The sequence below is a fragment of the Hyperolius riggenbachi genome, chromosome 9 (assembly GCF_040937935.1).
Source record: "Hyperolius riggenbachi isolate aHypRig1 chromosome 9, aHypRig1.pri, whole genome shotgun sequence".
Classification (NCBI taxonomy): Eukaryota; Metazoa; Chordata; class Amphibia; order Anura; family Hyperoliidae; genus Hyperolius; species Hyperolius riggenbachi.
Genome location: NC_090654.1, coordinates 275932272 through 275955495, shown reverse-complemented (window position 1 = coordinate 275955495; position 23224 = coordinate 275932272). Strand labels below are relative to the sequence as shown.

The window sequence follows — 23224 nt, the reverse complement described above, 5'->3', positions numbered from 1 at the left end:
TGATCCTCCTGTCTTCCCCAGATAATCGGGTCACACGTCAGAGAATCGGCTAAACTCTCACAAGAACTCGAGACGTCCGCTATTCAAATATGTGTGGAGCATCTGGGGTCGTTCTCTACAAGGTACGTGCCCAGGTTGCCTAATGCAGGAATGTGCAGTGACAAAAAACATCTGTGTGTTATTACCTCAGCCAACAGCAGATTCATAGCTGAAAATGTAAATGCAACATAAATACATTTATTACTAGCTGCAGTAAGGTGAATGCAGTAGGTAGGATGTCCAGTCACATAGCAGATAGCACTGCTGCCTTGCAGCGCTGGGGTAACACTATCCGCATGGAGTTTGTATGCTCTTCCCTTGTTTGCATTGGGTTTTCTCTGACCACTCCTGATTCCTTCCACAGTCCAAAAACATACTGATAAGGTTATTGGTTGCCCCATAATATGAATATGTTAGAACATTAGACTGTGACTATGGTAGGATTAGATTGTGAGCTCCTCTGCGGACAATCAGTGACATGACTATGTACTCTGTAAAGTGCTGCAGAAGATGTCAGTGCTATATAAATACATAATAATAATATGGTAGGACATAGACTATGACTATGGTAGGATTAGATTGTGAGCTCCTCTGAGGACAGTCAGTGACATGACTATGTACTCTGTAATGTGCTGCAGAAGATGTTAGTGATATTTAAATACATAATAACAAAAAAAGCAAGAATTGATTGGTATTAGGCGGTGAGGTATGACTGGCTACAATCAGTCAACAGGGAGGAGACAGAACAATCACTCTCGTCCCCCCCTTTAATGCCCATGTGACTAAGGGGGGAGGGGTTAAGACTGTCTGGAAGTGAGCAGGCACATGTAGGTTGACGAGGAAGAGACAAAAGCAACAAACATTTCTACAGAAAATGTTCTCCTAAATGCATATTTTTGGGAAAACAATAAAACGGTGTTATAACTGGGATGTTAAATCTATATTTCTAGAGATTCTATGCAAAGTTAATGCCTGTCTTACTGTAAACTGCATGCAGCTTGGAGTCTGGGCAATCAAAATTAAAGGGTACCTAAATGTATAAATTACAGTTTACTTTGAACCTGTTATATAAAATCACACATGATAAATTTTCTCACTCCCGGGGTCTGTATTCCACATTGTGAAATTTGGCCAGGGTGATATTTTTTTCTTCCCAAACCATAGGTGCAAAGGATGTTGGGGGATTGATGTCATGACTCCACCCCCTCATGTCTTGCTCCCAGCCCACACCACTGTTAATAGAGATGTGATCTAATCCAGGCAAGCAGACAAACATCAGAAATAAGAATTATAGTAAACAGACAGGATAAAGACAGGTTGCAGCAGTTCTCCAGTCTCTCCTCTCTACTCATACAGTGAAAAGAGATGTAATTTGATCCAGGCAGGCAGAGAGCAGGGGAGGGAGGGGCAGGGGAGGGAACCAGGCTGGAGGGGAGGACACAATGCTGAGGGTGTACTTGCAAGACGTCAGCATGAAGAGAAATAAGGAAGTGCTACTAAAGATATAGATGCAAATCCACTAGCTACTACAATGTACCAGATGTAAACTTTATATGTTCATCTAACTGTACACAGTGCATTGGGGGGCTGTAAGTGCTCTTTAACAGGAAGTGCATTACATTTGCCTTTATGTAAGCAGCGATTATTAGCACCTCTCAGACCTTCTCTCTTTATCTTAATAAACTATATGGGATGTTGTAATTATTATTCATATTATTTATGGTATGTATGCGCTGCATGATCTGCACATATTCATATTAATTATATCTATTTCCTTTTTTTGATAGATTGCAGGAAGCCTTCATAGCGTGGTCGGGGAATCAGTTCACAGCTGTGTCTGTACAGTACTCAGTCCTCTATATTAACAGCTTAGTGAGACTCAGGTAAGTCCATAAGCTCTAGTCCAGGCATGGGCAAACTTGGCCCTCCAGCTGTTGAGGAACTACAAGTCCCACAATACATTGCAGGAGTCTGGCAGCCACAGTCATGACTCATAAAGGCAAATGCATTGTGGGATTTGTAGTTCCGTTACAGCTGGAGGGCCAAGTTTGCCCATGCCTGCTCCAGACTGCCCTCAAACTTAGGCTGGTCACAAAGCGTACATTCACAAAACACGTCCGCAAATTTGGGCGCCGGGCAATGTCAATGGGTCCATCTGAAAATGGCGCCTGCGAATAATGGCGCACGGTGTTGCCGTTAATCCATTTGACGCTTATCGCTATTTAACGTTAAAGCCTTATTGTTATTTAGCGTTAACACACAGAACCCTCTCTGTACCTATCCCTAACCCCTAAACCCCCCTGGTAGTGCCTAACCCTAAGACCCCCCGGGTGGTGCCTAACCCTAAGACCCCCCGGGTGGTGCCTAACCCTAAGACCCCCCTGGTGGTGCCTAACCCTAAGACCCCCCTGGTGGTGCCTAACCCTAAGACCCCCCCTGGTGGTGCCTAACCCTAACCACCCCCCTGGTGGTGCCTAACCCTAAAACCCCCCTGGTGGTGCCTAACCCTACCCCACCCCCCTGGTGGTGCCTAACCCTAAGACCCCCCTGGTGGTGCCTAACCATCCCCCTGGTGGTGCCTAACCCTAACCACCCCCCTGGTGGTGCCTAACCCTAACCACCCCCCTGGTGGTGCCTAACCCTAAGACCCCCCTGGTGGTGCCTAACCATCCCCCTGGTGGTGCCTAACCCTAAAACCCCCCTGGTGGTGCCTAATCCTAACCACCCCCCTGGTGGTGCCTAACCCTAAGACCCCCCTGGTGGTGCCTAACCCTAAGACCCCCCCCCAGTGGTGCCTAACCCTAACCACCCCCCTGGTGGTGCCTAACCCTAAATCCCCCCTGGTGGTGCCTAACCCTAAGCACCCTCTGGTGGTGCCTAACCCTAAATCCCCCCTGGTGGTGCCTAACCCTAACCTTGACAGTGTTACATTAAATCCATTCACCGTTTTGCAGTTAAATAACCTCTGCAGTTTGGCTTATGTAGGGCGCTATTGATAAATATTGTTACTGTGGGCAATAACGTCTACTGTTTCTCAAATGAACGGCACTATTGATAAATAACTTTAGTGTGTGCCACTATTGATAAATAGCGTTACTGTGTGCCATTTTTCTTCTTTTTTACCCAGTGCGCCATTATTATGCAGTACTAACGATAAATAGCGATAAGCGTATCTTTTAATGCGGCGCCATTTTTATGCATAGGCGCTGTGCGCCATTATTTACTGATCCGATGTCAATAGTAGAATATCCTAGCACTAACCTACCCCTACTTGCATCTAATAGTAATCTACCACTACCTATTCCTAACACTAACCTACCCCTACTTACACCCAACACTAACCTACCCCTATTTGCACCTAACATTATGGCATCTTTTCCACAGGCAGCTGAACTGCTCGTTAGTTGAGCAGTTCAGCTTCCCGGCTGCCAGCCACAAACACCATTCGGCTGCAATCGAGGGTTGGTTTTTGGGCACTAGATATTTGCAATCTGCAAAGCGCTCAACAACTCCCCAAGAAGCCCCCACCACGTTTAGCTGCTTGTAGAAATGAGGCCTAACCACGCACCCCCATACGCCTAACACAAATGTGGGCCTAAGGACCCTGAGCTCCCTATCGCTGAACCCCGCTGATTTTCTGAGCATGGCTATGTAGTAGTCAAACTCTGTTCGCCGCTTTCTTGCTCCCTACGACCCCTCTTTTTGGCTATTGGGATTTTGCCTACCATGTAACCAAACTCTGTACACCGCCGTCACTGTCTGTATGGAGTTCAGCTACATAGTAGTCAAACTGCATGTGCTGCTACAAGCTTCTTTACCACCGGCGCACAAATTATACTCTGGGCACTGCGACTGCGTTCTATGCAGCATCCAAATTACCAGCCGGCAACGGGGTGCACAAATTCCCTGCTTCTGGGCAACAGTTCAGGGCAGCTGTACATACTCTTGGTTCTTGGCAGAGGCAGCCAGTCGGAAGCCGGGCAACACAAAAACATCAAACTAACAAAAAATAAACTTCTAACCATTGTATTCCCCAGCCAACTGCATTCTGCAAAACCGCCACAAGATGGCACTATATCACAAGATTGACATTATTATGTGTTCTAGTCTCTAGCTTCTTACATTTTGTTGTTTTTCAGCTTGCATCCACGTATCTCACTTTGCAAAGCCAGCTTAAAGATTTTAAAAAATTAAATATCTCTCCCACAGATTACATAAATAATATTATCATTTAAAACGATGTTTGTCTGGGCGTTTTAATGGTTGTCCACAAATCGTGACCTTTCACATAAATGAACCAGTAACCTCTGAAAGCGGTTTTGTCACCATAAAAATCAAATTTTAACAGCAACTGGTCTGAGTGTATTAAGTGATAAAGATGCTAATCCTGCATTCAAAACTTGCAAAACTTTTTCTGCTGTTATGATTTGGAGTTATTATTATTATTATTATTATTTTTTATTTATATAGCGCCAACATATTCCGCAGCGCTTTACAAAGCACAATAAGACGACAAGGGGAACATAGATACAACTAACAAATATACAGCAGAGTTCCAAGCAGCACAAATATTGTTACAAAAACAGTAAACATTAGGAGGATGACCCTGCCCTTGCGAGCTTACAATCTAATGGGTAGTTGGGGACACACTAGGTAAGGGGGTGGAGGATGGATGAGGCAGTGATTCTTTGCCTCTGATTACATTGTGACAAATAAGTAAATAAAGGGCTATAGAATGTTATAAGCTTGTCTGAAAAGGTGTGTTTTAAGAGTGCGTTTGAAGATGTCCAGGTTTGGAGCATGACGTATAGGCTGTGGAAGAGAGTTCCAGATAAGGGCTGATGCTCGTGTAAAGTCCTGGATGCGAGCATGAGAGGAGGTGATCAGCTTAGAGGCCAGGAGAATTTCTTGGGAGGAGCGAAGGTTGCGGGAGGGACAATATCTTGAGATTAGTGAGGAGATGTATGGAGGAGACAACTCATGGAGGGCTTTGTATGTTAGAGTCAGGAGTTTGAACTGGATCCTCTGGGTAATGGGTAACCAGTGGAGAGAATGGCACAGTGGGGCTGCATCGGAAGAGCGTGTGGAAAGGTGAATGAGGCGGGCCGCTGCATTTAGAAGGGATTGGAGAGGAGCTAGCCTGTTTTTTGGTAGGCCACAGAGCAGGGTGTTGCAGTAGTCTAGGCGGGAGATGATTAAGGCATGAACAAGCATTTTGGTGGCCTCTTGTGTGAGGAAGGGACGGATACGGAATATATTTTTGAGCTGGAAATAGCAGGTGGTGGTTAATGAGGCAATGTGAGGTTTAAAGGAGAGCTCTGAGTCAAGTATAACCCCCAAGCAGCGGGCCTTAGTGGTTGAGGTTATTGGGGTGTTGTCTACCGTTATGGTTGCAATTGGTGGGGGTGTAGATAGCAATGGTGGAAAAATCACAATTTCCGTTTTAGTCATGTTGAGTTTGAGGAATCGGGAGGACATGAATGCAGAAATGGCACGTAGACAGTCGGGGACTCTGGATAGTAATGAGGACAGGTCAGGAGCTGAGAGATAGATTTGGGTGTCATCCGCATAGAGGTGATACTGGAAGCCAAAAGAGTTAATTAGTTGTCCCAGGCCACGGGTGTAGATTGAGAAAAGAAGTGGCCCAAGAACAGAGCCTTGAGGTACACCAACAGACAGGGGGTGTGGAGAGGACTTGGTGTTAGAGAAGGAGACAGTGTAAGAGCGTCCAGAGAGATAAGAGGAGATCCAGGAATGTGCTTGTCCCTTGATTCCTAAAGATGACAGTGTGTGCAGAAGCAGAGCATGATCAACTGTGTCAAAGGCAGAGGAAAGGTCAAGGAGTATTAGAATGGAGAACTGGCCTTTGGATTTAGCTACCAGTAGGTCATTAGCAACTTTCGTGAGGGCAGTTTCAGTGGAATGGTGTGTGCGGAATCCAGATTGAAAGGGGTCAAGTAAGGAGTTGGTAGAGAGAAAGGCAGACAATTCTGAATGGATGTGACGTTCCAGCAGTTTAGAAGCAAAGGGGAGGAGCGAGACAGGACGGTAGTTGGATAGAGAAGTTGGATCAAGAGAGGGTTTTTTGATAAGTGGTGTGATGATAGCTTGTTTGAATAAGGAAGGAAAAGTGCCAGTGGAGATAGAAAGGTTGAATAGAGTTGTTAGAGCGGGATTAAAGGAGGAGGAAAGCTGGGGGATTAGATGAGAGGGAATGGGGTCCAGGGCACAGGTAGTGAGATGCGCTTTGGAGATTAGTGAGGAAAGACACTGTTCAGTTAGTGTGGTGAAAGATGTTAGAGTGGGAGACTGGTCTTGTGGAGCGGGTGGAAGGCAGTTAGTGGTGGGTGAGGGTGCAGGCGGACAGAAGGAATTTATAGGTGACGGCTGTGCTGGTAAAAATGGTTGTGCGTTAAAGCTATTACGTATTGCATCAATCTTGCTTGTAAAGTATGATGCAAAGTTGTCGGCTGACAGACATGTGGTAGGGGGAGGAGGTGGGGGACGAAGTAGGGAGTTAAAGGTGTTGAACAATTGTTTTGGGTTGTGGGACTGTGAGGAAATGAGCGAGGAGAAAAAAGACTGCTTAGCAGAAGTGAGGGCATCCCTGAGCTCCTGCATAGTTTGTTTATAGTGATTGAAGTCTTCTACAGCAGTGCTTTTTCTCCAGCATCTTTCTGCCACCCTGGAGTGCCTTTTCAGCTGTTTGATTTGTTCAGTGAGCCAGGGCTGCCGGTTAGTTTGGCGGGGGCGGGTGGTGGTGAGTGGAACGGCTGAATTCATGGCAGAGGAGACTACATTAAATAAGTAACTGGATGCTGCCTCAGGGTCAGTGTAGGAAGACAGGGTACTTAGAGATTGCAAGGCCTCAGTCAGGGAATTTATATCCAGGTTGCGGTAATTCCTGCGCGTGACTGTATGGTGTAGTGTTGGAGGAGTTGACGGTAGAGAAGAATTGATTGAGAAGGTAAGAAGGTTGTGGTCTGAGAGGGGAAGCGGAGTGTTATGAAAGCTTGAAATAGAGCAGAGGCGGGTAAAGACAAGGTCAAGAGTGTGGCTGTCTTTGTGGGTGGAAGTGGAGGACCATTGGGCGAGGTCAAACGAGGAGGTGAGAGAGAGCAGTTTGGTGGCAGTAGGGCAATTAGTGTCGATGGGTATATTAAAATCTCCAATGATGATAGAGGGTATATCAGTGGAGAGGAACTGGAGAAGCCATGCTGAAAAGTGATCAATGAAAGTAGAGGCTGGGCCAGGCGGGCGGTAGATAATAGCAATCTGAATGTGGTATGGAGAGTAGAGACGGACAGCATGAACTTCAAAGGATGAGAGTGCGGGCAGTGGTGTGAGTGGCTTAAAGGAACAGTGTTCAGAGAGGAGGATCCCCACCCCCCCTCCATGTTTGTGGCCAGGTCTAGGGGCATGACTAAATTTTAGACCACCATATGATAGAGCAGCTGGAGACACCGTGTCTGATGGAGTTATCCATGTTTCAGTGAGCCCCAGGAAGGTGAAAGTGTTGGAGATAAACATGTCATGAATAAAGGCCAGTTTATTACAAACGGAGCGGGAGTTCCATAGAGCCCCAGATATGGGGAGGGGAGAGCTAGGAAGAAGGGGGATGTCAATAAGATTGTAGGTGTTCTGGGAGGGGAGGTGGTGAGGTTTGTTATTGGTGGAATGAGTTGTAGTCTGAGCAGTGTGAGGTCTAGGAGTGGGCCCTGGGTTCGGTGATATGTCCCCAGAAGCCAGAAGGAGTAGTAGGCAGAGCAGAGAGATGTGGGGGTGGGACTTGTGTGTATGCAAGTTAGGTTTAGTGAGAGCAGAGGAGGGGTAGTGTGAGCACAGAAATAGGAATAGTTTGTGGCTAGAGAAAAGGGGAGACGATAGCAGAGAGGGAGCAATCTGTATGGTGTTGCTGACAGTGGGAGGATGAAGTGACATGTGGATTTTCAGGAACAGAAGGCAAAAAGAAGCGGTTGAGAAAGACATTTTAAACATTCTGAAGGGATCTACAGGGCGATTGATAGCTGACAGCAGGAGGGTGGGGTATGTTTAGATACAGGAATTGCAGAAACAAGCAAGCATATGGTGAATCAGATTAAAAACAGTTAAGTATCAAACCATGTGATCAAAGTGCCGAGTCTCCTGGCAGTTCTTTCTGTTCCCTTCTGGTTCAATTCTGGTCTAATTTGGGTCTTTTGCTGTGCACTTCAAATCATGCACTTAAAATTAATGCACATCTGACTAAAGTCATATCTGGCTTAGAGACTAGATTAAGTAGACAGCAGAGGGGATGGAGATGAGTGCTGGAATGAGGATCAGGTGTGAATGGCCAGGCCTGGGCTGTGGGAGGCTGGGTCAGTCTACAGACATGCAAATTATGACTAATTAATTAGGTACACATTGCAGCATAAGGCCTGGCACCAGGAAATGGTCACAATTATGTATGCGTACCATAAAGTTAAAAGCAATGCAGGTAAAGTTGAACATAAGCAAGATTTGTTTGATTGCAGAGAGAAATTGCATGAAGACAGATATAAAATCAGATGCAGATGCAGATCATATGCGTACCTGTAATGAGAAGAATGTGGTGTCAGTTCAGAGAATAAGGAGATCTCCTATGTGCACTTAAGTAGATCTTTCTGGTCTAATTTGGGTCTTTTGCTGTGCACTTCAAATCATGCACTTAAAATTAATGCACATCTGACTAAAGTCATATCTGACTTAGAGACTAGATTAAGTAGACAGCAGAGGGGATGGAGATGAGTGCTGGAATGAGGATCAGGTGTGAATGGCCAGGCCTGGGCTGTGGGAGGCTGGGTCAGTCTACAGACATGCAAATTATGACTAATTAATTAGGTACACATTGCAGCATAAGGCCTGGCACCAGGAAATGGTCACAATTATGTATGCGTACCATAAAGTTAAAAGCAATGCAGGTAAAGTTGAACATAAGCAAGATTTGTTTGATTGCAGAGAGAAATTGCATGAAGACAGATATAAAATCAGATGCAGATGCAGATCATATGCGTACCATAAAGTTAAAAGCAATGCAGGTAAAGTTGAACATAAGCAAGATTTGTTTGATTGCAGAGAGAAATTCCATGAAGACAGATATAAAATCAGATGCAGATGCAGATCATATGCGTACCATAAAGTTAAAAGCAATGCAGGTAAAGTTGAACATAAGCAAGATTTGTTTGATTGCAGAGAGAAATTGCATGAAGACAGATACAGGGGCGTAGGAATAGGCCCTGCAGCCCCTGCGCCCGTGGGGGGGCCCGGCCCCCCCCTGGGGCCCGCTTGGGGCCGTTTTGTGGGTGCTGGAGGGGTGGCAGCATGAGGGGAAAGCCTTGCCCACAGTCGGCGGGGAGAGGGGTAGTTCCCCCCTCTCCCTCACCTCGGGGCTCTCCCCTCTGTGCTCCCCTCCAGCTCGTAAGTGTCTGTGGGGCTGTGGTGGGCAGCGAGCGGCGGGCAGATACATACCTGCTTCCGTGCGTTCCATCGGAGACTTCTCCCTCTAGCGGCTGACGTCACTTCCGGAAGTGACGTCAGCCGCTAGAGGGAGAAGTCTCCAATGGAACGCACGGAAGCAGGTATGTATCTGCCCGCCGCTCGCTGCCCACCACAGCCCCACATTACTGCTGCCCACATTACGATTTTCAGGTGTCTGCTGCCCTCATTACGATTTTCAGGTGTCTGCTGCCCACATTACGATTTTCAGGTGTCTGCTGCCCTCATTACGATTTTCTGGTGTCTGCTGCCCTCATTACGATTTTCAGGTGTCTGCTGCCCTCATTACGATTTTCAGGTGTCTGCTGCCCACATTACGATTTTCAGGTGTCTGCTGCCCACATTACGATTTTCAGGTGTCTGCTGCCCTCATTACGATTTTCAGGTGTCTGCTGCCCTCATTACGATTTTCAGGTGTCTGCTGCCCACATTGTGATTTTCAGGTGTCTGCTGCCCACATTACGATTTTCTGGTGTCTGCTGCCCTCATTACGATTTTCTGGTGTCTGCTGCCCTCATTACGATTTTCTGGTGTCTGCTGCCCACATTACGATTTTCAGGTGTCTGCTGCCCACATTACGATTTTCAGGTGTCTGCTGCCCTCATTACGATTTTCAGGTGTCTGCTGCCCTCATTACGATTTTCAGGTGTCTGCTGCCCACATTGTGATTTTCAGGTGTCTGCTGCCCACATTACGATTTTCTGGTGTCTGCTGCCCTCATTACGATTTTCTGGTGTCTGCTGCCCTCATTACGATTTTCTGGTGTCTGCTGCCCACATTACGATTTTCAGGTGTCTGCTGCCCACATTACGATTTTCAGGTGTCTGCTGCCCACATTATGATTTTCAGGTGTCTGCTGCCCTCATTACGATTTTCAGGTGTCTGCTGCCCTCATTACGATTTTCAGGTGTCTGCTGCCCTCATTACGATTTTCAGGTGTCTGCTGCCCACATTGTGATTTTCAGGTGTCTGCTGCCCACATTACGATTTTCTGGTGTCTGCTGCCCTCATTATGATTTTCTGGTGTCTGCTGCCCACATTACGATTTTCAGGTGTCTGCTGCCCACATTACGATTTTCAGGTGTCTGCTGCCCACATTACGATTTTCAGGTGTCTGCTGCCCTCATTACGATTTTCAGGTGTCTGCTGCCCTCATTACGATTTTCAGGTGTCTGCTGCCCACATTACGATTTTCAGGTGTCTGCTGCCCACATTGCGATTTTCAGGTGTCTGCTGCCCACATTGCGATTTTCTGGTGTCTGCTGCCCACATTACGATTTTCTGGTGTATGCTGCCCACATTAGGATTTTCTGGTGACTGCTGCCCACATTGCGATTTTCTGGTGACTGCTGCCCACATTGCGATTTTCTGGTGACTGCTGCCCACATTGCGATTTTCTGGTGACTGCTGCCCACATTAGGATTTTCTGGTGTCTGCTGCCCACATTACGACATTCTGGTGACTGACTGCTGCCCACATTAGGATTTTCTGGTGACTGCTGCCCACATTACGATATTCTGGTGACTGCTGCCCACATTAGGATTTTCTGGTGACTGATGCCCACATTGCAATTTTCTGGTGACTGCTGCCCAGATGGCGATTTTCTGGTGACTGCTGCCCACATTGCGATTTTCTGGCCCACATTACGATTTTCTGGTGAACACTGCCCACGTTACGATTGTCTGGTGAATGCTGTCCACGTTACGATTTTCTGGTGAACGCTGCCCACATTACGATTTTCTGGCCCACATTACGATTTTCTGGTGAACACTGCCCAAGTTACGATTGTCTGGTGAATGCTGTCCATGTTACAATTTTCTGGTGAACTCTGCCCACATTACGATTTTCTGTCCCACATTACGATATTCTGGTGAACGCTGCCCACATTACGATTGTCTGGTAAATGCTGCCCACGTTACAATTTTCTGGTGACTGCTGCTCACGTTACTATTTTCTGGTGACTGGTGCCCACATTACGATTTTCTGGTGAACTCTGCCCACATTATGATTTTCTAAAGGCCCACATTACGATTTTCTGGTGAACTCTGCCCACATTACGATTTTCTGGCCCACATTACGATTGTCTGGTAAAATGCTGCCCACTTTACAATTAATTTACAGTGAAACGCTGCCCCATTACGATTATTTGGCACCTATGGGGGGGGCCCCATCCAAATATTCGCAGGGGGGCCCAGTGATTTCTAGTTACGCCCCTGGACAGATATAAAATCAGATGCAGATGCAGATCATATGCGTACCATAAAGTTAAAAGCAATGCAGGTAAAGTTGAACATAAGCAAGATTTGTTTGATTGCAGAGAGAAATTGCATGAAGACAGATATAAAATCAGATGCAGATGCAGATCATATGCGTACCATAAAGTTAAAAGCAATGCAGGTAAAGTTGAACATAAGCAAGATTTGTTTGATTGCAGAGAGAAATTGCATGAAGACAGATATAAAATCAGATGCAGATGCAGATCATATGCGTACCATAAAGTTAAAAGCAATGCAGGTAAAGTTGAACATAAGCAAGATTTGTTTGATTGCAGAGAGAAATTGCATGAAGACAGATATAAAATCAGATGCAGATGCAGATCATATGCGTACCATAAAGTTAAAAGCAATGCAGGTAAAGTTGAACATAAGCAAGATTTGTTTGATTGCAGAGAGAAATTGCATGAAGACAGATATAAAATCAGATGCAGATGCAGATCATATGCGTACCATAAAGTTAAAAGCAATGCAGGTAAAGTTGAACATAAGCAAGATTTGTTTGATTGCAGAGAGAAATTGCATGAAGACAGATATAAAATCAGATGCAGATGCAGATCATATGCGTACCATAAAGTTAAAAGCAATGCAGGTAAAGTTTAGGAGCCCTGGCTCTTTAGTAGTCAGTGCCAAAGAATTGCATGCTGGGGGTTCTTTTTATCTATAATATATTCCTCCTCTTCCCTTTATTTCCCTGTCTGCTGCTTATCTGAAACCTGATCCTCTACTCACTTGTGTTTACAAGCAAGGCTGAGGTGACTCAGTGATTGGAGGAGACAAGAAAAAAGTAAAGGGCAGAAATGACATCACGAGTTAGCCTTTACTGTGGGCAAAAGACATGGTTCCCACCAGGAACAGAATTCTCATCATTTACTGTATAACATTCACTGAAATGAAAACGTGGACAGTACAATACACGTGTTATGTAAGTAGATCTAAGTATTTATCTACTTATATAGGTGTTTTTTCCCTGGAATAGTATGGCTGATCCTACTGCTTGAACAGAGAACAAGGAGACAGTCAGTTGGGAGAGGGTGTCGCTGGACAATATTAACTTAACCACTACCCTTTGCTCTCACACACGCATGCACGTGTATGTACGCAAAAGAGGAGGAGAAAATCTGGGCGCCTGCTGGCGGCAGAAGTTTTGACGCCAACATAGGTGCCCCATTGAAATAGCGGCATTGAGAGGAAATTTGGGCGCCTTTGACCGGAGCATGAAAAATTATGTTTTTGAATTTTTTGGTTAAAGGGGAACTGGAGTGAGAAGAATATGGAGGCTGCCATATTTATTTCCTTTTAAACAATACCAGTTTCCTGGCAGCCCTGCTAATCAATTTGGCTGCAACAGTGTCTGAATCACACCAAAAACAAGCATGCAACTAATCTTGTCAGATCTGAAAATAATGTCAGAAACACTTGATCTGCTGCATGCTTGTTAAGGCTGTATGGCTAAAAGTATTAAAGGGACTCCGAGCAGTGAATAAAAACAAAATCTGAACTTACCTGGGGCTTTCTCCAGCCCACCGAAGGTCGGGAGGTCCCTCGGCGTCCTTCTGGCTCCTCTCCCAGTCCCTGCTCAGAAATGGCAACCGGCGACACCGGGACCGAGTGTCGGGCTCCTTCTTCCTGAAAGATGACAATAATCGTCCTTACGCCGGCCACATCGCGTAATCATGGCGGGCGGCGTGACAGTACGGCGTGATGACGACTAACGTCATCTTTCAGGAAGAAGGAGCCTGACACTTAGTCCCGGTGTCACCGGGTGCCATTTCTGCGGAGGGACCGGGAGAGGAGCCAGAAGGACGCCGAGGGACCTCCCGACCTACGGTGGGCTGGAGAAAGCCCCAGGTAAATTCAGATTTTGTTTCTATTCACTGCTCAGTGTCCCTTTAAGGGACCCATACACTGGGCAATTTCAGCCATCCATCTATCGATCAATTCTATGGAATCAATCGGTCAGAAATTGATTCTATTAAATGTATCGATTGATCCATTGGCGGCCGATTTCAATCGATTTTGATCGAATTGATCTATCTGACTGGATGGAAAATCTGGGTCGATCTGCTGCTGGCAGAGTTGCATTGGAGCTAATTATTCTTCTTATTATTTATTAGTTTTATATAGCGCCAACATATTACGCAGCGCTGTACAATAAATAAGGTTACAGACAATGATAACAGGGGTGCCAGCGCAATACAGGTAATAGGCAATAGATACAACAATACAGGTAATAGCAAAAAGATACACAACACAATACAGACAGTAGTACAATGCCAGATCATAAACTGGAGTGGTAGTGGTAACAAGTTCCAAATTCTGGGTAAAGTGCACACAGTCAAGTATGATCCACAAAGGTGTCCAATAACGCATTTAGATCGAATTCCAATAGATTTAATTCTGAAATCTATTGAAATTCTGTTCCTTGTGTTTGGCACACATCAGATAGATTCCTATCAGATTCGACTTGACAGGCATCTGACAGAAATCTATCTGATGGTCGAATCTGCTGCAAATCTATAAGTATATGGCCACCTTTAGAGGCAGAGGATCAGCATGACAGACAGGCAATGTGCATTGTTAAAAAGGAATTAAATATATCAGCCTCCCAATCATTCTTCACTCTTGGGAGCGGGGGGGGGGGGGGGGGGGGGGTTGTCGCTTAGAGGTAGACGTCAGGAATGGATGGTGTGTGTGTGTGTGTGTGTGGGGGGGGGGGGGGGGGGCGGTTAGGTATAGGCGTCTGGGATCCGCAAAAAAACATAAATAAATATTTTCAAAGGCAGATTGTAAGCCTCTGGCAGGGCCCTCTCCCTTAGTATTTCCAGCTTGGTTATGCAATCTCACTGTCATTCACCTCTCTTGTGGATTGGAGGTCTCTAGCTTGACCTGTGACACTGTATTGTTATCAAATCATTTGCATGATCTTGTTTTGTTGTTAGTTTCCTGTATGTCCTACCTTGTATGTTAACCCATTTATCTATAGTACAGTGCTGCGTAATATGTTGGCGCTTTATAAATACAATAAATAAGAATAATTTTCGGTCAAATGTCGAATTTTACATTATTTGTACGAAAAATTTATGCAAAAAAAAATTTCACCATTTTCACTCCTCACTGGTGCTTAGACATAATGGCAGGTGGTGCAGTAAACTGTCTGGTGGAAACTCTCTCTGAATTCCCAACTCTTTGGGGTTAATCAGAAAATAGATTCCACTTCATATTTCCTCTGTGAGTCTATGTAGGTCAAGAGAAAAGCCTTGAAGATATATGAATATAAAACAGATTTTGTAGGACAAAGTCTTTTAAAAAATGTATAGGACAGGAAAGCAATCATCGTGCATTCACTGAGGGCTCTTTCACATCAGAGCTTGCGTTGGAGAACGCTCAAAGCATACGTTTTGTTGTATGCCTTTTACTGCGTTTTGATATGCGTTGCACTGCAGTGAGTGTGCGTTTTTAATCCGTGTTCAATGCGTTACTGCACATAGAAAAACGCAGGTAATTTTTTTTTCTTTTAGTTGTCAACTTTCTACATTGTTCCTCTGTTGCATTCTGGGACTGATTGCCTGCGTTAACGGATTAAAAACGCGCATAGTGTGCGTTTTACATTGACTAACATTGTAACGCATAAAGCTAGCGTTGGCCAAAAAACTGCGCCTGGGTGCAGTGGAACGCAACGCACAAAAAGGCTGCGTTATATGTGAAAGCTAAAATGAAAGTCTATGGACTTTCATTTCACCTTGGGTAACGCAAACTTTATCCTTTGCGTTGAAACGCAGAAAATCTGCCCTAATGTGAAAGAGCCCTGAGGGGGCAGGCAGTTCTCTGAACACTGAGGCTGGGTGCACACATGGCAGAAACGCTTGCGGAGCTGGAAACGCATGTAATAATGCACATAATGATAGTCGTTTTTAAAACACTCATCAAGTTCATAAAAACACACACGGAAAAACGCAAACGCAGGAAAACAAAACACAAAGAAAAGCCCATAGCAGAAAACTGATGGTTTTCCACATGGAGAAGTGTGAAGTACAGACTAACCAGCAAGCTCATGGTGAACCAGAACTCATTGGAGTGTGTGAGGGACTACAATGGTCCTAAAAGCCCCCTTACTAAAATACTAAGGAAAACAAGAGTTTGTTTTCTTAAAACAGAAAGAATTTGCGATAATTCAGGTTGGAGTGAGCTTGAGATGTCTCCCAGAGCATCACTGCTGAATATATGCAAATTAACCATTCTACCCTTAGAAGCTAAACACACCTCCAGAACCGCTGAAATGCAATGATGTGTCAGCTTGTTAATTTGTACAGAGCCATAATTATCCAACATGCATACAGACTGTTTCGGATTGTTTGATCCTCATCAGTGCATGGCATGGATTAATTTGGCTCTATGGAGTAAGGCTTGTAACACCGAGAGGTACAGCAAAAGGCTTGGATCACACATAAATCTGTACACAGCCCTGTCAGTTTTGCATCAGTTTTCTGGCAGTTTTACCTGACAGGATTGGAACTGTACACCTTTATGTGTAAACACCCCCATAGAAAACTGATACAAAACTGACAGGACTGGATCGGAATCGTACAGATTTATAAGGCCTCGTTCACACTGGGTGCGTTCAGACACGTATTTAAATGCATGCATTGATGTGCGTTTTATAATGCATTGCAGTGAGCTTGTTTTAAGCTGACTTATATGTTTACATGCGATTGAATGCGTTTTTTGTTTTTTTTAGCATGTTTTGCTTATTTGAAGTAGCAGTTGACAATAAAGATTTGTTTTCATTTGGAATTTTTTTTTAACTGCTTGCTGACCACGTAACGTCAGTGGTTGTGAACGTGGCGGCAGCCCAAGGACCGCCTAACGCCAATTGGCGTCAAGTCCTGGGGCGGGGTTTTGCAGGAGATCGCATGCATCTCCGGTTGAATGACGGAGCTCCGCTCCGCCTTTAGTAGTGTGACACGGCTGTCCCCTCTGGAGGCTCAGGAAGCGATCAGCTGATGCCTGTGACAGCCGATCGCTGTCATAGGCTGGCAGGCGTGGGGGGGGGGGGGGTTTAAATAGAAAAATAATACTAAAAATATGTTTATTTATTGAATTTTTTTTTTTACAAAAAAAGGAACATCCTGGGGGAGCGACCAGAACCCACCAACAGAAAGCTCTGTTGGTGGGCAGAAAAGGGGGGGGGGGGCGGATCACTTGTGTGCTGAGTTGTACAGGCCTGCAGCGTGGCCTTAAAGCTGCAGTGGCCTAACTTACAATAGCCTGGTCACTAGGGGGTTGTAAGCCTTCGGTCCTCAAGTGGTTAATTAGGGGTAAAAAAACGCCGATTCACTTGCATTGCTGTGTGCTTTACAGCGCAACGCACAGAAATGCATGTAACACCGCGCTCCTCAAACGGACAGTAACAAAGTGCATAGATGTGAACTTGTTACATTAGAATCTATGGAAAATTCTGTACCTAGAAAAGTGCACATCGCAATGCGCTGTGAAAAGCGGACAGCAACGTCCCTAGTGTAAACGAGGCCTTAGGCTGTGTTCCCACTTCACACTCTCAGTGGAGCCGATGGTCCGCCATGATCTGGCTGCAGCCTTGGGCAGATGCCCTCCCCCATATGCTATATGGCAGAAAGCATCCAGAAGTGCAGTCCGCTTACTGCATCGGATAACGTGGATCCAATACAGCGTGACAAGTGTGAACGGCTTTGTTAATAAAAGAGGAGCCGGTCACTGTGGAACGGAGAGTAGACAAAAATGTCCCTTCCCCCGCTCAAGTGGGAACACAGCCTTATGTGTGAACCAAGCCATAGAAAACTCTCTACAAAACTGATGCCAACAGTCAAAAACTGAGGCTGGGTTCACATATGACATAGCGTGAAAAAGTAGCATTTTAGGATGGTGTTTGCGATTTTCTATTTTTGGTGCGTTTTGCGTTTCCCTTTTTTACGCAGATGCGTTTTTGGTGCATTTTGAGTGCGTTTTAATGCCTTTGCGGTTCGTTAATGTAAAACGCATATGCGTTTTGTATGCTTTTTTTTATATAAATTTATGCAAATCACTAGGAAGACAACAGGAAGCAGAAACACTTTAGAGGTCTTTATTTTTTTTAATCAAAAACGTATTAAAAAAACGCATGCAAAACACTATGCATATGCGTTACCATAGACTTGCATTATGTGCGTTTTGGCAGCCATCCTGCATAATATGCGACACTACCAGCGTTTGCGAGATGCATACTGTACAAACGCAAGTGCAACTCAGCTTCTTCTGTGTCCCGTAGACTAACATTGCTGCCAGGGCCGGGCCGAGGCATAGGCTGGAGAGGCTCCAGCCTCAGGGCGCAGTGTAGGAGGGGGCGCACAATTCATTCAGCTGTCATTCCTAATTGTGTATGAAGCAGAAAGAAATAAGAAAAGGGGATACATGGCAGTGACTGCAAGCCAGATAACTAGATATTAAGGTGTTGGGGAGGTTGTGGGCCCTGTGGCCCTCTTAGTCTAATAACAATCAGTGTGTGACAGCTGGGGTGGGAGGGATGGGGGGGGGGGCGCACTTTGGTGTCTCAGCCTTGGGTGCTGGAGGACCTTGTCCCTGCTCTGATTGCTGCATAAAACGCAGTGTTTTATCCAACGCTAGCGTTTCTGCTATGTGTGCACCCAGCCTAACAGGACTGGACACCTTTTGGCTCGGTTCCCACTTGCGGCTGATCACATGCGGCCAGCGGGAGTGAACAGACGATGGTCTGCTGTGGCCCGGCTGGAGCCCGGGACAGATCAGTTACCCCTAATCTATACGGGGGAACACATCTGCTCTTCCGGGATTTTCGCATACTGCGCAGAAGTGCGGCCTGCTTACCACAACTGATCCATTGGAAGTGTGAGCAGATCCTATTTATATAAAATAATAGCAGTTCACTGTCGGTTTTGCCATGAGCGAAGAACAGACAAAAAAAGTCTGTTCTAAGCTTAAAGGAAAGCCAGAGTGAAAATTTCGTACTGTGCATGAGCAGGACGCTCCCAACGACGGGAGCCTGATCGAGGACATGCGTGGCAGGCGCAGTGGCCAATCGGCAAGAACAAAACTTAGTGGCTGCAAGGGGACTGGAAGATCGATCCGTGATGGCACGGGCACAGGGCGGCTGCACGGGGCTGGTAGAAGAAACTTTTGTTCACTTTAAAGGGAAACCATAACCAAGAGACTTCATCCCAATCAGAAGCCGATACGCCCTTTCTCATGAGAAATCTTTTCCTTTTCACAAACAGATCATCAGGGGGCGCTGTATGGCTAATATTGTGGTGAAACCCCTCCCACCGTGTGATGTCAGGACCATGGTTCTGACATCACACTGTGGGAGTCTTGTTGCATTGTGGGAAATAACAGCTTTTTACAGCTGTTTCCAACTGCCCCCCCAAAAAAGCATGCAGCATCTCCTTCCACTGACATCACCTGCCGGCAGTAAAAATGTCACCATGTGATAAATGTCAGAATGTAAACCAGGGAGAGGAAAGACTTTACAATTGGCAAACTCTGACTAAATCATTTATACATAATTATCGTAAAAATGAAGCACTTTCTTATTACATTATTTTCCCTGGAGTTCCTCTCTAAGTGGGAACACAGTCTTTATGTGTGAACCCAACCTAACGAACTAATTGTGTTCTAATTTAGCATACTGTATTTCTAAGTACAGTTTTCCTATAATCGCTGATTGTGGAGTCCTTGACTTTGTTGCATCTTCCCCTGTTAGAAGAGTCAAGCGTTCTTCAGGTCATGGGCTCGATTCAGTAAACCGTGCTAAGTGTTAGCACGCCTGTGAAAAGCCCTATATCACACCTAAAGTTAGTTTAGGCATGATAAATTCACATCTAAAGACTTTAGGCGTGATAACTAGGGTGCTAACTGGGTTAGCACCCATTACTAAATTTACATCGCGCGCACAGTCCCACGCGCAAAACTTTGCGTGCGCACCGCGAAAATAGCGCACCCGATGCGCCTATAAGGTCGCATTGGGTGCGACCTTAACGTCGCACCATGTGACGTTAAAGTCGCACCCAATTCGATCTTATAGGCGCATCAACGCAACGTTCTCGTCGCACCGCGATGCGACATTTCGCGCACACCACGATGTGCGCACGCAAAGTTTTCAGTGTGGGACTTTGCGCGCGATGTAAATTTAGTAAACGGTGCTAACCGAGTTAGCACCCTAGTTATCACGCCCAAAGTCTTTAGGCGTGCTAACTGGGTTAGCACCGTTTACTGAATCAAGCCCCATGTGACACCTGCGTCCGCTGCGGATCGCTACACTTCTTTGTATAGTGAAAACTTAGAACAAAAACATTGTTCAGTGTAGCCATTCCCAGGAGAGCTATTGAATCGCCATTTACAATACGCTATTGTTAATCCTCTCAGAGTGCCATTGCCAGCGTTGGCATCTCATGCGGAAGTCACTCTGTTTCATCAAAGGGCATATCTGAGAGGCTTTTACAACTCTCACGCCCCCGTGGCCGGCCGCTAAAGTGGACCTGAACTCTTGCACAGGACAGAAGGAAAATGTAGAGAAATGCACCCTGTATTTATTTAGAGAGTTTAGCCTAACTCCCCCTCATCTGTGACTAATCACAAGTGTAATTTGATCCCTCCGCTGTGTCAGCTGGCTGCCTCAGCAGATCAGCTAATTTGTTAACACAGGATGTAACCCTGAGTCTGCTTCCATGAAAGCGGGAAGAAGACACACTGCACATTTACTACAGGATTTGTATCAGCTGTATCAAATACATGTTTTTCTTTAAAGGTTATAATGCTGTTGCTTATCTTTTAGAGCAGAGAGGAAGTTCTGAGTTCAGGTTCCGTTTTAAGATTTCATAGTGATTTGTCAATTTTACTTTAATGTCGTAAAATGATTTTGTATATGGGCCCGGCTCGCTCCAGTAACTCTGGCCAAGCAGCATTTTAGTTTCAATCCAGAAGCGGACAATTAGAGACGTTTATTTCACTCTAAAGGTGAGCATTAACGATACAATTCCCCAGACTATCCATCTTCCGTTTCAATTGTAATGATCGATTGGAAACAATTGTTCGGCCTGTCACATGCCCCCTACTGGCCAGAATCCTTACTGCCTCCCAATCTGCATCATCCCACACACCATCCAATCTCGTGGATACCATCAATGAGCTACTAGTGATGATCGCAATCTAATTACGATTACGTGAATTTTCGTAATTACGGCCATACATAATTACAATTTTGACATTCAGTTGATTACATGTAATCCTTTTTGTAATTTTAGGCCGACTTTAGCTGTTGGCAAAGCCCCTTATACATGCTATTATCACCAAAATGACAAAGTATGTTAAAGGGAACCTAAACTTAGAAGGATATGGATTTTTCCTTTTTTAAATAATACCAGCAGTGCTGTTCGGATACCCCTTTTCAAAGTCCGAATTGATCCGGATCCGGATACCCAGATATCCGGATCCGGATCGGATATCCGAATCCGACCTTTCAGACATCAGCGTTCATGCGTATATCCGAACGCATTATCCGGTGTATCTGGGCGGATTCGGATATCTGGATAGAAAAACCGGAAGTGCCCTTTAAATTGCTTTAAAAATGTTTTTTAGGGTACCGTAAATGAGGCATGTAGCATCATTATTTTTAAAGGGGAACACGAATTGATGATGTGGGGACTTCAAATCCCCCCCCCCCCCCCCCAAAAAAAAAAAATGGCTGTCAAATAACATTAGGCCTAGGCTCCAGACAGCGGTTGTGCAGCCCACATTGGGCTCGATTTACAAAACGGTGCTAACTTTAGCACTGGCCCTTAGCACGTCTAAACTCAGTTGAAATGTGAGATCTGATTGAGAAAACCGGTGCTAACCTACTTAGCACCCTGGTTAGCACGCCTAAAGACTTTAGACGTGCTAAGTAGGTTAGCACCGCTTAGTAAATCAAGCCCGTTGTGTCCAAAGTCCAACCGCACAACTGGGACATGACAGTTTTCACCCCAGACACCTCCAAAAAATTACGCAGCAATTGTGTTTTGGGTTAAATATAGGTGGTATCAGCACAGCAGCAGTGGCCTGTGGCACCCTGGCGGTGGCGGGAGCAGCAAAGGCAGCAGGAGCAGGGCAATGCAGCAGCAGCAGGTGTAACGTCTGCCAGGAGCATGCCGGATGTGGCACGTGACAGTCAGACAGCAGAGGCGAAGACACTAGTGCACACAGTGGCGTAGCTAAGGAGCTCTGGGCCCTGGTGCAAGTTTTGCATTGGGGCCCCCCAAGCATGCTATACATAACAATTGATACGGCGCACCAAAACCAATCAAGGACAACCACAGTGTCAGAGGTGCAAGAATTGGATGGGAAGCAGTTTGTTAATAATCACTACTATTCAAAGCATCTATAAAAGTGATTATTACAAGCACAGGACCAATAAAGACCTAATAATGTGGATGAATGTGGGCCCTATGGGGCCCCTCTAGCCCAAGGGCCACGATGCGGTTGCTACCTCTGCACCCCCTATTGCTACGCCACTGAGTGCACACTAACTGTCACACTGGCACTGCTCACAGCACAGCAGTTCTGTAGTAAGCTAACACAGTAGTACTGCTACTCTAACAACTACTAGCACTGACTGCAGTACTACAGTACTAACTACACAATAACACAGTAATCCTATTCCCTAATCCCTAACCTAAGCTATACTGTAGCTAGCTAAGGCTAATACCTGGCCAGCGAAACATGGGTTGAGGGTCGGATTGCGGATCTGGACACTTGTGGGATGGAGCGGCTATCGGAATGCTCAGAAAGCATTTAGAAAAACATTTCTTTATCGCATCTGATACAAATCTTGCACTAAATCTGAAGTGTATCTACTTCCTGCTTTCATGGAAGCAGACAAAGGGTTAACATCCTGTGTTTACATATTAGCTGCTCTGTCGTGGCAGAGGAGATTACTGAGCTGACACAGCTGAGAGATCGAATTTCGGTGGTGATGATGAGGCTAAACTCACTAAATACATACAGGGTGCATTTCTCTGTGTTATCCTTCTGTCATGTGCCAGAGTTCAGGTCCACTTTAAAGAAACCTGTAACAAAAAAAAAACCTCCTCTGGGGGGTACTAACGTCGGGTGGGGGAAGCCTCCGGATCCTGTTGAGGCTTCCCCCGTCCTCTTCGGTCTCACGGCGGCGGCGATAAAGCTCCCCGAACAGCGGGGATGTAAATATTCACCTTCCCGGCTCCAGCGCAGGCGCAGTATCGGCTCTCAGCATGGAGATTGGCGGAAATAGCTGATCACTGTCGGGCCGCTCTACTGCGCAAGCGCAAGTCTCCTGCTCCTGCACAGTAGAGCAAACCCGACAGAGGTCGGCTATTTCCGCCAATCTCCGTGCTGAG

At 45.7% G+C, this 23224-nt stretch overlaps 1 protein-coding gene across 2 annotated transcripts in view; it reads left to right on the top strand.

Annotated features, from left to right (window-relative positions):
* Window positions 1-23224, top strand: part of EXOC3L4 (exocyst complex component 3 like 4) — a 161188-nt gene that overhangs the window by 73883 nt on the left and 64081 nt on the right. For both annotated transcript variants that reach the window (XM_068254619.1, XM_068254618.1), the window contains exons 6-7: window positions 22-122; window positions 1827-1922. In XM_068254619.1, coding sequence (XP_068110720.1) covers window positions 22-122; window positions 1827-1922 — 197 coding nt within the window. The remainder of the gene's footprint in view (window positions 1-21; window positions 123-1826; window positions 1923-23224) is intronic.